General features: G+C 44.5%; 1 protein-coding gene across 1 annotated transcript in view; it reads right to left on the bottom strand.

The window, feature by feature from the left end:
• Nucleotides 1-9,401: 9,401 nt before the first annotated feature.
• Nucleotides 9,402-13,003, bottom strand: part of CCDC77 (coiled-coil domain containing 77) — a 197,219-nt gene continuing 193,617 nt past the window's right edge. Inside the window, 1 exon segment of the mRNA XM_030214278.1 lies at nucleotides 9,402-9,557. Within this exon segment, the coding sequence (XP_030070138.1) occupies nucleotides 9,411-9,557 (147 nt within the window). The 3' untranslated portion in view covers nucleotides 9,402-9,410.

Genomic DNA, 13,003 nt, shown 5'->3' on the forward strand with positions numbered 1-13,003 from the left:
GCTATGCTGTCCTAATTTGATTGTCTCTGTTGTTGTCCTTTAGTTTGTAAGCTCTTTTGAGAAGGAACTGTCTCTCTCTTCATGTTTGACTGTATAGCGCTGCGTAAGTCTGGTAGCGCTTTAGAAATGTTGAGTAGTGGTATATTTAATAACTGCCCATGAAAACTTGCCAGTTGAGAAATAAATGAAAATAAACACATCAGTCAGACAAGAATGGACCATATTATTTTTACAGTAGATGGTTGATTCATTAATAAGATTAAAAAAAAAGAGAGAGAGGTAGAAACTCTTCCACCAAAGAAACTGAAATCTGGATTTCCTAAGAAAAGAGCCACACTTTCCTCATTTGTAAAGAGCTGCAGGAAGAGGTTCAAGCCATGAGGTCACCTACAACGGTGATGTCCTATATCACTGCCTGAGGCTTCTCTGGTCCTGGACTCTGCTGGTGACTCCATCTTCTTTGTGATGACATCCATCGAGGCATTAAAACAGAGAGTCACCACTAGCAGGACAAATCAAAGCAACTCACCCTTTGGAGACAATGAGACTGGGGAGGGGGGGCACAAAGTGCTTCTATTGGATAAAATGGGGATATTAGCTTTCCAGGTTAGAAACACAGAAACATGAAGGCAAATAAGAGCTAAATGGCTCATCCATTCTGCTCTTCATCAGTACCCACTAACTCCTCCTTTTCCTAAGGGATCCCACTTGCCTGTCCCACGCGTTCTTAAATTCTGACAGTCTTCATCTCCACGACCTCCTCCCGGAGGCCATTCCATGCATCCACCACCCTTTCCATGAAAGAGTATTTCCTTAGATTCCTCCTAAGCCTATTTCCTCTTAACTTCATCCTATGCCCTCTCATTCCAGAGTTTTTCTTCATTTGAAAAAGGCTCACCTTCCGTACATTAATGCCACTGAGGTATTTAAACATTTCTATCATATCTCCTCTCTCCTGCCTCTCTTCCAGTGTATACATGTTGAGGTTCAAGAGCCTATCACTATATTTTTTACTTACCAATTTGGTAGCCGCCCTCTGGACCAACTGCATTCTGTTTATATCTTTCCGTAGGTGCAGTCTCCAGCATTGTGTGCAGTATTCTAAATGAGGCCTCACCAGAGACTTATACAAGGGTACTATCACCTCTTTGCTTTCCTGCTGGTCATCCCTCTCACGATTCTCAGAGCAAGTGTATTTGATTAATGTTTGCTAGAGCTATTATAGTAGATTATTACACCATTGCTGTGGTTTTAGTACTGTAGATCTGTGATGGGTGAGATGAGATTTTTTTTATGGTAGATATTCTTGGGTAGGGAGGTTGATTATTGTTGTACTATTGATAGTTTATGGCAGTGTTTATACTGCTTTAATTTATATTGCTTTTAATGCACTAATGATTATGTATATATTTATTGATTGAATGTATTTCATAAAATCCTTTATATTTACATGTACAGATTTATTATTGCACTGCCTTTTATTTTTTCCAACCCAATGGAAATAAGAATTATTTAACACTACTACTAATAGCATTCATATAGCACTACCAGACGCACACAGCTTTTACTTACGGATGTAAGGCAAGAAATGAAGAAGAAAGGAGGAAAGTAAAAAGAAATAAATGGAAAGGAAGTCCTGGAGATGGAGTTAAGAGGACAGATAGCAGCAGAATCAGGTACTGGGCCAGCATGATCAGAAAAACAAAGTTACCAGACAACCAAGGTAGAAAACAATCATTTTATTTTCATTATAGTGTTTGATTACACCAAAGGATATGTATACCCCTGGATGGATACCCGTAAAAGATCTCGTAGGTATCGAAGAATGAGGAAGGTAGGTTTTTCCAACACCTCCAGCGACTCGTCTGGGGATGACCATAAGAAGTGGACTGTACACTGTTAGACGGGATCAGATACCCGCTCCCCCAACAGAAGACCCACAAAATAGGGATCTTTTTTTAGACACTTGTGGCGAAACATCACACACTGTCACGTTTTCAAAGCTGGAACTGGGTTTGTGAGCCCTTGGGCCACTGCCGAGGAGCGGCAGTGGCAGGCAAAACCACCCCACACTAGGGACAGGGCAGATCTCGGACAAACAGTTAGGCTTCACCTGCACCTGGCCACTTTTCACCAAGAGTTGAGCTCCAGGCTTCAGGTGGCCAGCGGGACTACTGGACAGGGCAGGACTGGATAACAGCTAGGCAGCACAGGGACAGCAAGGCACGGAAAGGATAGGGTAAAGGACAGGACTGAAAGCTATGAGCAGCCACTGAAACAGGGAACAAACACAGCTAGACAGAAGACTGAACTGAAAGCTGCAAGCAGCCACTGAAGCAGGGAACAAACACAGATAAACCCAGAACTAGACAAAGACATACAAACAAGACACAAGACTGGGAAACAAGCAATACCCTAAACTAAACATAGACTAACTAGAGCAAGCAAGACTTCAGGCAAGAACTAGAGCAAGGAAACAAACTCAGGCTGAAGTGCAAAAGCACCAACATACCAGGGCCTTAGACGCAATGCAAAGGCAGAGAGGTTCCAAATGGTTAATAAGCCCAGCAGCAGCTGAGCTTCAAGCTGCAGCAATCATCAGGCAGCTACGGGTGCAGTGCAGGGTTAAACAAAACAGACAAGTCTGGCAGCCTGGAAGATCCGGACTGGACTGCGCTAAGGTCTGGAACGGGTGATAGTCCATAGCAGCCACCAGTTCTGGCCACCAGAGGGGAGCACAGACATAACACATGCAACCCAGAGCTCCACTATACCCAGTCGGGCCGTGCTTAGGGTCTCTGGTGCCCCCCTGCAGACTATCAGTTGGCGCCCCCCCCCCCCCCCCCCCACCTAGCATAAAATGCCATAAATAAGTAAATAAATATAAACTTTTAACGTTGAGCACCTGATTATCGAAGCGGACATATTCCAAACACTATAATGAAAATAAAATGCTTTTTTTTCTACCTTTGTTGTCTGATGACTTTTTTTTTCTGATCATGCTGGCCCAGTACCTGATTCTGCTGCTATCTGTCCTCTTAACTCCATTTCCAGGTCTTCCTTTCCATTTATTTCTTTTTACTTTCCTCCTTTCTTCTTCATTTCTTGCCTTACATCCGTAAGTATAAGCTGGGTCCTCTGCAGACTTGACTGTCCAGTGGATTCAGCTTCTACCTATTTTCTCCATCCATGTGCAGGTTTTCTTCCTTTTCCCTCATATCTCCTTCCTCTCTCTTCCCTCCCCTCCATCCATGTCGATGATTTCTTCTCTCTCCCTTCCCCTCCATCCATCTGCATCGCCTTCCTCTGTCTTCCCTGCCCTCCATCCATGTCCAGAATTTCTCCCCTTCATCCATGTGCATCTCCTTCCTGTCTTCCCTTCCCTCCATCCATGTCCAGCAACCCTCCTCTCTCCCCTGCCCCTTCCATGCCCGTCTGCCCTCTCTCTCCCCCCCTTCCATTCACTGTCTGCCCTTTCTATCCCTTCCATCCACTGTCTGCCCTTTCTCTCTGCCCCTTCAATCCACCATTTGCTATCCCTCTCCCCCCCCCCCCCCCCATTCATCCATTATAGTGTTTGGAATATGTCTCTAGCTTTCCCTCTCTTCGTGAGTCTGTTCGGCCTCAGTCCCGCCTTCTGACATCATTTCCTCGAGGGCGGGACTCTGAGGGAACGAACTCACGAAGAGAGGGAAAGCTAAAGACAGGCAGGGTTTTGAAATTATGCGAATGCTGTGACCGAGGTAAATTAAACATTTAAACCCCCAAGCGGTATGACGGTGCAGAACCGCAGCGGCGCCCTTGAAGGCAGGCACCCCCCCTGCGGTGCTTACCCTGCTTACCGTGTTGGCACGGCCCTGATACCCAGGTCCACCAGGAACCAACGGCCAACACGAAACTACAAGGAATAGTGTACAACTTGTCATCTAAACATCTGAATGCAGCACAGATGCAGGTATTGGAGATGGGATTATCGTTCGTGCCCACCTCCTATTATGATGCTTTTGAAATGAGATGTGGACTTGAAAAATTCTTTAGAAAGCTAAAGCTGAGATCGTATTTTGACAAGCAAGCTTCTTCTGATGTGGCGGGTGTTCAGACTGAGATCGAGCAATATGAATCTTTTATGACTCAGCATAGACTACTATCCACATGGTTACCTCCGGGGCCGCCGGATGCCCTCATTGAATCATTCGCTCGGTTGGTGCTACACGATGTGTCGATGATGGAGAAAAGGAAACAGTTTGCCCAGTTTAATTTGAGTAAAGAGCAGCGAGAGTCTCTTCAAGAATTAAGCCAAGATGATTCGCTAGTGATTTGCAAAGCGGACAAAGGTGGGGGAGTAGTGGTTCAAGATGTTGCCCAATATAGATCAGAAGCCCACAGACAACTTAATGATACTCAATTTTATAGTAAACATGACCATGACCCGACTAACATCCACCAGGAAGAGCAATATCAGCTGTTGCTAGCAGCCAGTAATAGAGGAACTATTACCATAAAGGAGTTCAGATATCTATATAACAAGTACCCGTCTATACCTCAAATATACTTCATTCCTAAGATCCACAAGACACTGCAAAATCCCCCGAGACGTCCCATCGTATCTAGTAAACGCTCACTTAATAAGCCACTATCCCAATATTTGGATTATCATCTGCAGCCGCTTGTGGACATTATTCCATCGTATGTGCGCGATTCAGCGCACTTAATTTGCATGCTGCAGGAGGTGGATTTGAAAGATGAAACCATCATGCTGATCTCTATGGATGTCGTAGCTCTGTATACGAAAATTCCTCATATGGAAGCATTAAATTTGCTGTTGGATCATCTACAACGGTTGGATTTATCTAATGAGAAAATAAATCTGCTGAATAACATGGCTGACATTTGCTCAAGAGAAATGCATTCCAGTTTGAAGGGGTGAATTATATCCAGACGCATGGGATAGCCATGGGTGCGACTGTTGCGCCTACGGTCGCGTGTTTATACATTGCTAACTTTGAAAAATTATTTGTACAGCATTGCAGATTCTCACCTTACATCAGGATGTGGAAGAGATTCATTAATGATATCTTCCTAGTATGGGCTGGTGATAGCATTTTATTAAGGGAATTTTTCAAATACATTAACAATTGTGACCCCAATATAACTTTTGAAGCTCGTGTGGGGGGCAGCAATATATCTTTTACAGAAGGGAAATTTGACACCAATTTATTCAGAAAGCCCAAGGCCATGAACACGATTTTACATTTCAACAGCTTTCACCTGAGATCTGTAAAAACAGGTATTCCTATAGGCCAGTTCTTGTGGGCGAGGAAATTGTGTGGCACCACTGAAAACTTCAAAGGTGAAGCAAGACATATGTATGAACGGTTTAGAATGAGGGGGTATCCCCCCAAGATCATTAAGTCGTCTCAAAAGAAAGCACTGAACACTCATCAGCAATGGCTATTGACCCCTAAAGAACTTTTGTTGACCAAAAAACTGGAGAGGATTATCTGCGTCTTACTTTATTCAAATCGAACAGCTGACGTGCAACAGATTATATGGAAGCACTAGCCGATGCTGTCTTTAGTTCAATTTATAGATCTACTGCTTTTTGCCACCACTAGATCCAGAAATCTAGGGGAAATATTGAAATCTAAATCCAATATCAACAAAGTTGAGGGTGCAGGGGGGCATATGCCATGCCAGCATTGTGTATATTGTAAATATGCATGGCAGACTACTTATATTAACCCACAGACCGGTAAACCTTTCCATCTGCTGTCAACCACCAACTGTGAATCAGCCCAAGTAATCTATGGGATTATATGCCAGTGTGGTAAATGGTACATTGGATACACCATAAGGAAAGTCAAGCAATGAATTGCCAAACATATTAGCAATCTAAGAACCCAGAAGAGGGAGGCTCCTCTCGTTGATCATTGGACGAGCACATCCCATAATCTATCTGATCTTAAATTCGTTGTGCTTAAGCAGATGAAAGCTATACACGGTGGTAATATAGCTAGGAGATTGAAACACTATGAACAGAGAACAATATTTCAGTGGGATACGGTGGCCCCACAGGGTTTAAATCGCGAAATCGAGTGGTTACATGAATAACAGCTGTTAGCCTCGCTTTCAATGGTATGACGATATCCCCATTGAATTCGGTTGCCGTAAACCGAACAGCTGAGTGCCCACGTCATTATGTCAGTTGAGTTTTTAAACAGCGCAGTAATGCCGGCGCGGTCACATTGGTCGGACTTTGGAAGCGGAAGATGTTCCATCTGGAGGTATGCCATCATCAGGGTTTGTTGCCGAAGAATGATGATTTATTGAACAAGTAAATTTAGCACCTATAATGCATTGTATGGTTGGAGAGGTGCCCAGCGCCATGCGGATTACAGTGGACTTTTATGTTGTTTACAGATGGAAATATTATATCGGGAGGGAAGTCCAGCTGAATCTCGATTCTCCTGAGGATGCCAGTATAGGCGAAACACCATGGGTGTTGAGAATTGGAGTGAGAATAGATGATGGATCTATCATTGATGAAAAATAGTTCGAGTTTTTAACTTCACGTTTCTACACGCACTACAGCTTCTGGCTATCGACGGAGTAACGGAGCAGTTATAAAAGCACCAGCCCGCAGCTAAGTACCCATCGACTGAAACTAACATTCATTTTAACATCAAGTTTAATAGAGGAGGTAGGGAGGGCTGAATTACAGTGATGCTCGTGAAACATATTACCATTCCAGTTGACTAGCCAGAGTGATTGACTGAGCACTTCTATCACCACTAAACATAGTGTGTTTACATTGTTGTTCACAGCATTGAAAAAAATACAAAAAAAAGGACGGGACTTGCATGAGCAGAACGGTTTCTATGTAGCATATAATAAATTTTAACTGCCAAATATTAGATCACTTCTCTAATTTTTTTTAGATCATTTCTCATTGTCAACTCCCTCTAGGATGTCCACTTTGTTCCAAACCTTCACATCATCTGCAAAAAGGCAAATTTTCTAACCCTTCAGCAATGTTGCTCACAAATATATTGAATAGAATTGGCCCCAACATCAATCCTTGAGGTACACTACAGCAAACAGTGCAAATACCTCTACTCTCACAAGCAAACTGCTTGCCACAAATTATATTACCCAAGTATATCAGACACTCAGTCGATTATATGTCGTTTAGAAGTTTACTTAAAGCCCACTTCTGTAGATATGTGTTCAGCTAAAATGAAAAGATTTTTTAATAGTTGTATTCTTGTATTAATATTGTCTTGTAATGCTTCTTCTTAAATTGTTATGTAAGACACACTGAACATGAGCTTTCTTGGGGAAAATGCACAGTATAAATCTCATAATTAATAAATTAAATAAATAAATAAATATTCTACAAGGATTAACACCCACTGATTTACACTTCCACTGATGAAATAATTCTCCAACATATATGCAAAAACAGCACATTCTGTTGACAGGAGAAAAAAATACTTTTTCTTTGAATCTACTTTTCCTGCCATCGGGAGTTGCTGTAACAAGTGGTACTAGGCTCAACTAGTACTTGGGTTGAGGGGACAACTTTATGAAATCTATTAAAATATAAAGACCTAATTTTTACATTTACCAGGGTTGGACAATTGATATCTTATTTATTTGCATTTTCAATTTTAATTGTTGAAATGCATCCTGCTATCCAATCTGTTTGATTTGAATAGCTTTATTGCAATACCAATAGGACCCTCTGCCATCCTCTGAGGCCACTCCTTGAGCAGTGATTTTAAAATCAATAAAACAAATAAACTGAATAAAGCAGCTTAAATTATACTAAAATTTAGCACAGGTTATACATTTTCCCCTCCCTTGCAGCATTCTGGTTTCTTTTAAAGTAAATGTCTAACAAACACAAATGAAAAATGTCATTTTTTAATCAAGGCCAATCAAGTCACACAAATACTAGTTCTTGTTAGAACCAAAATAGTAACTGCAATTGCTTAGATAACTTTACTATTCTTTGTTTTTGTTTGTGGAGTACATAGTAGTTTTCATGCTTTTTGTCTAAGCCAGGTCAGTATAATGAGATCTTTGAAACAAACTGCCTGCAGTAATCAAACATTGTTGAAATGTGTACGCAAGTTTGAATCAGCAGTCTTAGCTATATTCCACAAATCAAGCTTCTCTGTCTTTTCATTTATTGTGTCATTCTTCAGGTGTTTCTGGGCCTTCTTTTACATCTTTCTTGAATCTTGTTCAAGCTATACTCACACTTTCACATATCAGTGTGACACCTGTACGGTTTCCAGTAAGCAGATCTGCTGTGAAGACAGGAGCTAAAAAGAAATACTGAAAAAGTCCACAGACATGAGATTTAAAAAATGAATGAAAATGTGTATCTTTTAACTGCCAATCAAATGAATAATCTTTACTAGTACTATTGATTTAAAATAATCACCAGTTTACTTGAAAAAGTGGGTTAAATTGTGTATCATTGTTGTGCACATGTAGGTTGACAGAAACCTCACATTCTTAAAGGAAATAAGCCTTTTACACAGCACAAACTTTGACCTTACAGAACTTGATAACTCATCCTGAAGCTGGAAGTGTGTACATATATAATAATTGAAGACAAAAGACTGGACAAAGCTTTAACACCATCTTGAAAAACAGGCTTCTATCAGCAGTTATCAAAAATATTTTATGCTGGTCCAGAAACTTAAGAAGACAACACCAAGGTGAGTTTATGTCTTTAGTGTCTGAGGCAAACTGCAGGAATAATGCACAGTAATAATTAAAAACAGTACCAAGTCAGGGCCAGAAAGAGTCTCTACTTTTCATTTCAGCTGCAATGGGGAAAAGGAAACAAATTTAAAAAGTTTCAAAATCAGTGGCCTGGTAGAAAATCACTAGTGGATGCACATAGACCTTGTGGAAGATTAATACTCGTGTACAACTTAGGCACAAATGATGTACTAAAGGAGCTAGCCTCTGAAATCTTCCAGCGGATGAGCTTGGACTGCCTTCTTTATAGCTTTATACTTTGTTCATCTCTGTTGTAAGAATAGCTAAATTTTAACTTTAATGCATTGTTTCTTTGTAGCCAAGACTGGCTGAAACAATACTGGTAAAGGACTCAATCTGTGAATGGCCAAGATCTTTCAGGAAGAAAAAGAGGAATTAAGAGCATTATATAAAAAAAAATTAAAAAACATTTTGACACTGTTGAACATTATTACTTTCTCACTACTGTGATCTTATCTTTGCCTCTTGCTGTCCATTACTGCAAACCATTCCTCAGTATTCCACAGCTAATTAATTGAAACGTTTCCCCTTTCACAAGATATGTCTGTCTCTATAATCACTAGAAGCAGTAATGAATACATTTGTGGACATATTGTCTTTGAAGAATCATGTCAGCCAATCCGAAGGTCATTCTCCAAACCATAGATTTTTGCCTTCAGTTTTTTCAGCTCCCCTTGTATTTTTCGTGTCTTTATGTTACCCTGGTGTACTTCACGCAGAATGGCAAGATCTTGGTCTGGCCCTATGTTCAAAGTAACCTAAAATAAAAGGAAAAGAGGGGGGAGTTAGTTGCAACAGGTGAAGGACTGGGATCAGTTCCTCTGACTTTTCATGAAAGAGGCATGCGAGAAAATCTTGCTAGGTAGGCAAACTTAACACAGGGCCACATTAGTGGATCATACTTGAACAGAGAGCTGGGCTCCTCCTCAGCATTTCAGCTGAGTAGCTGCAGGGGAAAGAGGTTCTCCCTTTGGACCTCTGGTTAGGAACATGAAAGTGGATATCACCTTGCAGAAAGAAAGAAGTGATCTCAGATTCTGCAAAAAAGGAACTGTCTGCAGCAGCTCAGGCTACATATATTTAAACAAAGGAAGGTAAAATTATGTATAATCATACCTGATAATTTTCTTTCCATTAATCATAGCTGATCAATCCATAGACTGGTGGGTTGTGTCCATCTACCAGCAGGTGGAGATAGAGAGCAAACTTTTGCCTCCCTATATGTGGTCATGTGCTGCCGGAAACTCCTCAGTATGTCGATATCAAAGCTCCATCCGCAGGACTCAGCACTTAGAGAATTACACCCACAAAGGGACACTCTGCCCAACTCACCACCGCCGAAACGGGGGAGGGGAATTAACCCAGCTCATCCCCACACAAGTGGGGGAGGGGAATCCATCCAGCTCATCCCCGCGGAGCGGGGGAGGGACACCACACCCGCCGATGCGGGGGGATCTGGCTTATCCTGCAACCGCAACCGCGGGAGGAGCTGACTGACCCTAACACCGCCGAAGCGGGAGGGGTACAAAGCTGCCCTACAGCCGCACGAAGCGGGAGGAAGTGCCGGCAGAATTTTAAGTCTCAATCCAGCCCCGTAAAACGGAGGGGAGAGGAATGCAGCAGCTCACTGTAACACAAACTCGTCTGAATTCTTGAAGAATCCAAGTGAAAAAACTTGAACACGAAGTCTTTCTGAAGTAACTGAAGACTAAACTTGAACCTGAAATGCAACCAGAATAAAAACAGTACAGATATCTGGGAGGGGCTATGGATTGATCAGCTATGATTAATGGAAAGAAAATTATCAGGTATGATTATACATAATTTTACCTTCCATATCATCAAGCTGATCAATCCATAGACTGGTGGGATGTACCGAAGCAGTACTCACCCAGGGCGGGACATTGAAATCCCTGACCTCAACACTGAAGCTCCAAACCGGGCCTCCGCCCGTGCAGCCACAGTCAAACGGTAATGCTTGGAGAATGTATGAGCCGAAGCCCAAGTTGCCGCCTTGCATATCTCTTCCAAGGAGACGGATCCGGCCTCTGCCATCGAGGCCGCCTGAGCTCTCGTGGAGTGAGCCTTCAGCTGGATAGGCGGCACCTTCCCCGCGGCCACATAAGCCGCTGCAATGGCTTCCTTGACCCATCTTGCCACTGTAGGCTTAGCAGCCTGCAGACCCTTACGAGGACCTGCAAACAGGACAAACAGATGATCCGATTTCCGGAAATCATTGGTCACTTCCAAGTATCTGATGATGACTCGTCTCACATCCAGATATTTAAGAGCAGAGTACTCCTCTGGGTAGTCCTCCCTACGAAAGGAAGGGAGACAGAGCTGCTGATTCACATGGAAGCGAGAAACAATCTTGGGCAGGAAGGAAGGCACTGTGCGAATAGTCACTCCTGCCTCAGTGAACTGCAGAAAAGGCTCTCGACATGAGAGCGCCTGGAGCTCGGAAACTCTTCTGGCTGAAGTGATAGCCACCAAAAAGACTGCTTTCAACGTCAGGTCTTTCAGAGATGCCCTCGACAAGGGTTCAAAAGGCGGCTTCTGCAATGCTCTTAGTACCAGGTTGAGATTCCACGCAGGCACCACTGAGTGCAGAGGAGGGCGCAGGTGATTAACTCCCTTGAGAAAGCGCACCACATCTGGCTGCGAAGCCAGGGAAGCACCCTTCAGGCGGCCCCTGAAGCAAGCCAGAGCCGCTACCTGGACTTTAAGGGAACTGAGCGACAGGCCTTTCTCCAGACCTTCTTGCAGGAACGCCAACACTGAAGCAATTGGAGCAGTGAAGGGAGAAAGTGAGCCTGCTTCACACCACGCTGCAAAGATACGCCAAACCCTGGCGTAAGCAGTAGAAGTAGAGCGCTTCCTCGCTCTCAGCATAGTGGCGATGACCTTGTCTGAGAAGCCCTTCTTCCTCAGACGCTGCCGCTCAATAGCCAGGCCGTAAGACCAAAGGGGGAGGGATCCTCCATCACCACGGGACCCTGATGTAACAGGCCCTGCTCCACTGGCAGCCGCAGAGGATCGTCGACTGAGAGCCTGATCAAGTCCGCATACCAGGGACGCCTGGGCCAATCCGGACCCACCAGGATTACCCTGCCGGGATGCTTTGCCACCCGGTCTAGCACCCTGCCCAACATGGGCCAGGGCGGGAACACATAGAGAAGCTCTTGTGTCGGCCACTGTTGGAGAACAGCATCTACTCCCAGGGATCGAGGGTCCCGTCCTCTGCTGAAAAAGCGCGGCACTTGGCAATTGGCCGATGACGCCATCAGATCTAGGCTCGGCTGGCCCCAGCGCTTCGTGATGTCCAAGAACGCCTGAGCAGATAGCTGCCACTCTCCGGGCTCCAAGGTATGGCGACTGAGAAAGTCCGCCTTGACATTCATGACTCCGGCAATGTGGGCCGCTGAAAGCTGCTCCAGGTTCGCTTCCGCCCACTGGCAAAGATTCATAGCCTCCTTGGCTAGAGGGGCGCTCTTGGTACCTCCCTGGCGGTTGACATAGGCCACAGCCGTGGCATTGTCCGACAGGACCCGTACAGGCTTCAACACCAGTACCGGGATGAACTCCAAAAGCGCCAACCGAATGGCTCTGAGTTCCAGGAGGTTGATAGACCACTTTGCCTCTGCAGGAGACCAGAGCCCCTGCGCTGTCCTTCCCAAGCAGTGGGCTCCCCAGCCCGACAACGAGGCGTCCGTCGTGACGACAATCCACTCTGGGGTCACCAGAGGCATTCCCGCAGACAACTTGTCTGTCTGCATCCACCAGCTCAGCGCCTTGCGCACTGCTGGGTCCAAGGGAAGGCGCACAGCATAATCCTCCGACATCGGAGTCCAGCGCTGCAGCAAAGAGTGTTGAAGTGGTCTCATATGAGCCCTGGCCCAGGGCACAACTTCCATCGTGGCCGTCATAGAGCCCAACAGCTGCACATAGTCCCAAGCCCGAAGGGGAGAGGCTACTAGGAACTGGTCCACCTGAGCCTGAAGTTTGACAATCCGATTGTCTGGCAGGAACACTCTGCCCACTTGGGTGTCGAATCGAACTCCCAGGTACTCCAGGGACTGAGTCGGGCGCAGCTGGCTCTTCTCCCAGTTGATGATCCATCCCAGGGAGCTCAAAAGAGCAACTACCCGGTCCACAGCTTTGCCGCACTCTGCATAAGAGGGGGCTCGGATCAACCAGTCGTCCA

Source organism: Microcaecilia unicolor, chromosome 9 (assembly GCF_901765095.1).
Source record: "Microcaecilia unicolor chromosome 9, aMicUni1.1, whole genome shotgun sequence".
Classification (NCBI taxonomy): Eukaryota; Metazoa; Chordata; class Amphibia; order Gymnophiona; family Siphonopidae; genus Microcaecilia; species Microcaecilia unicolor.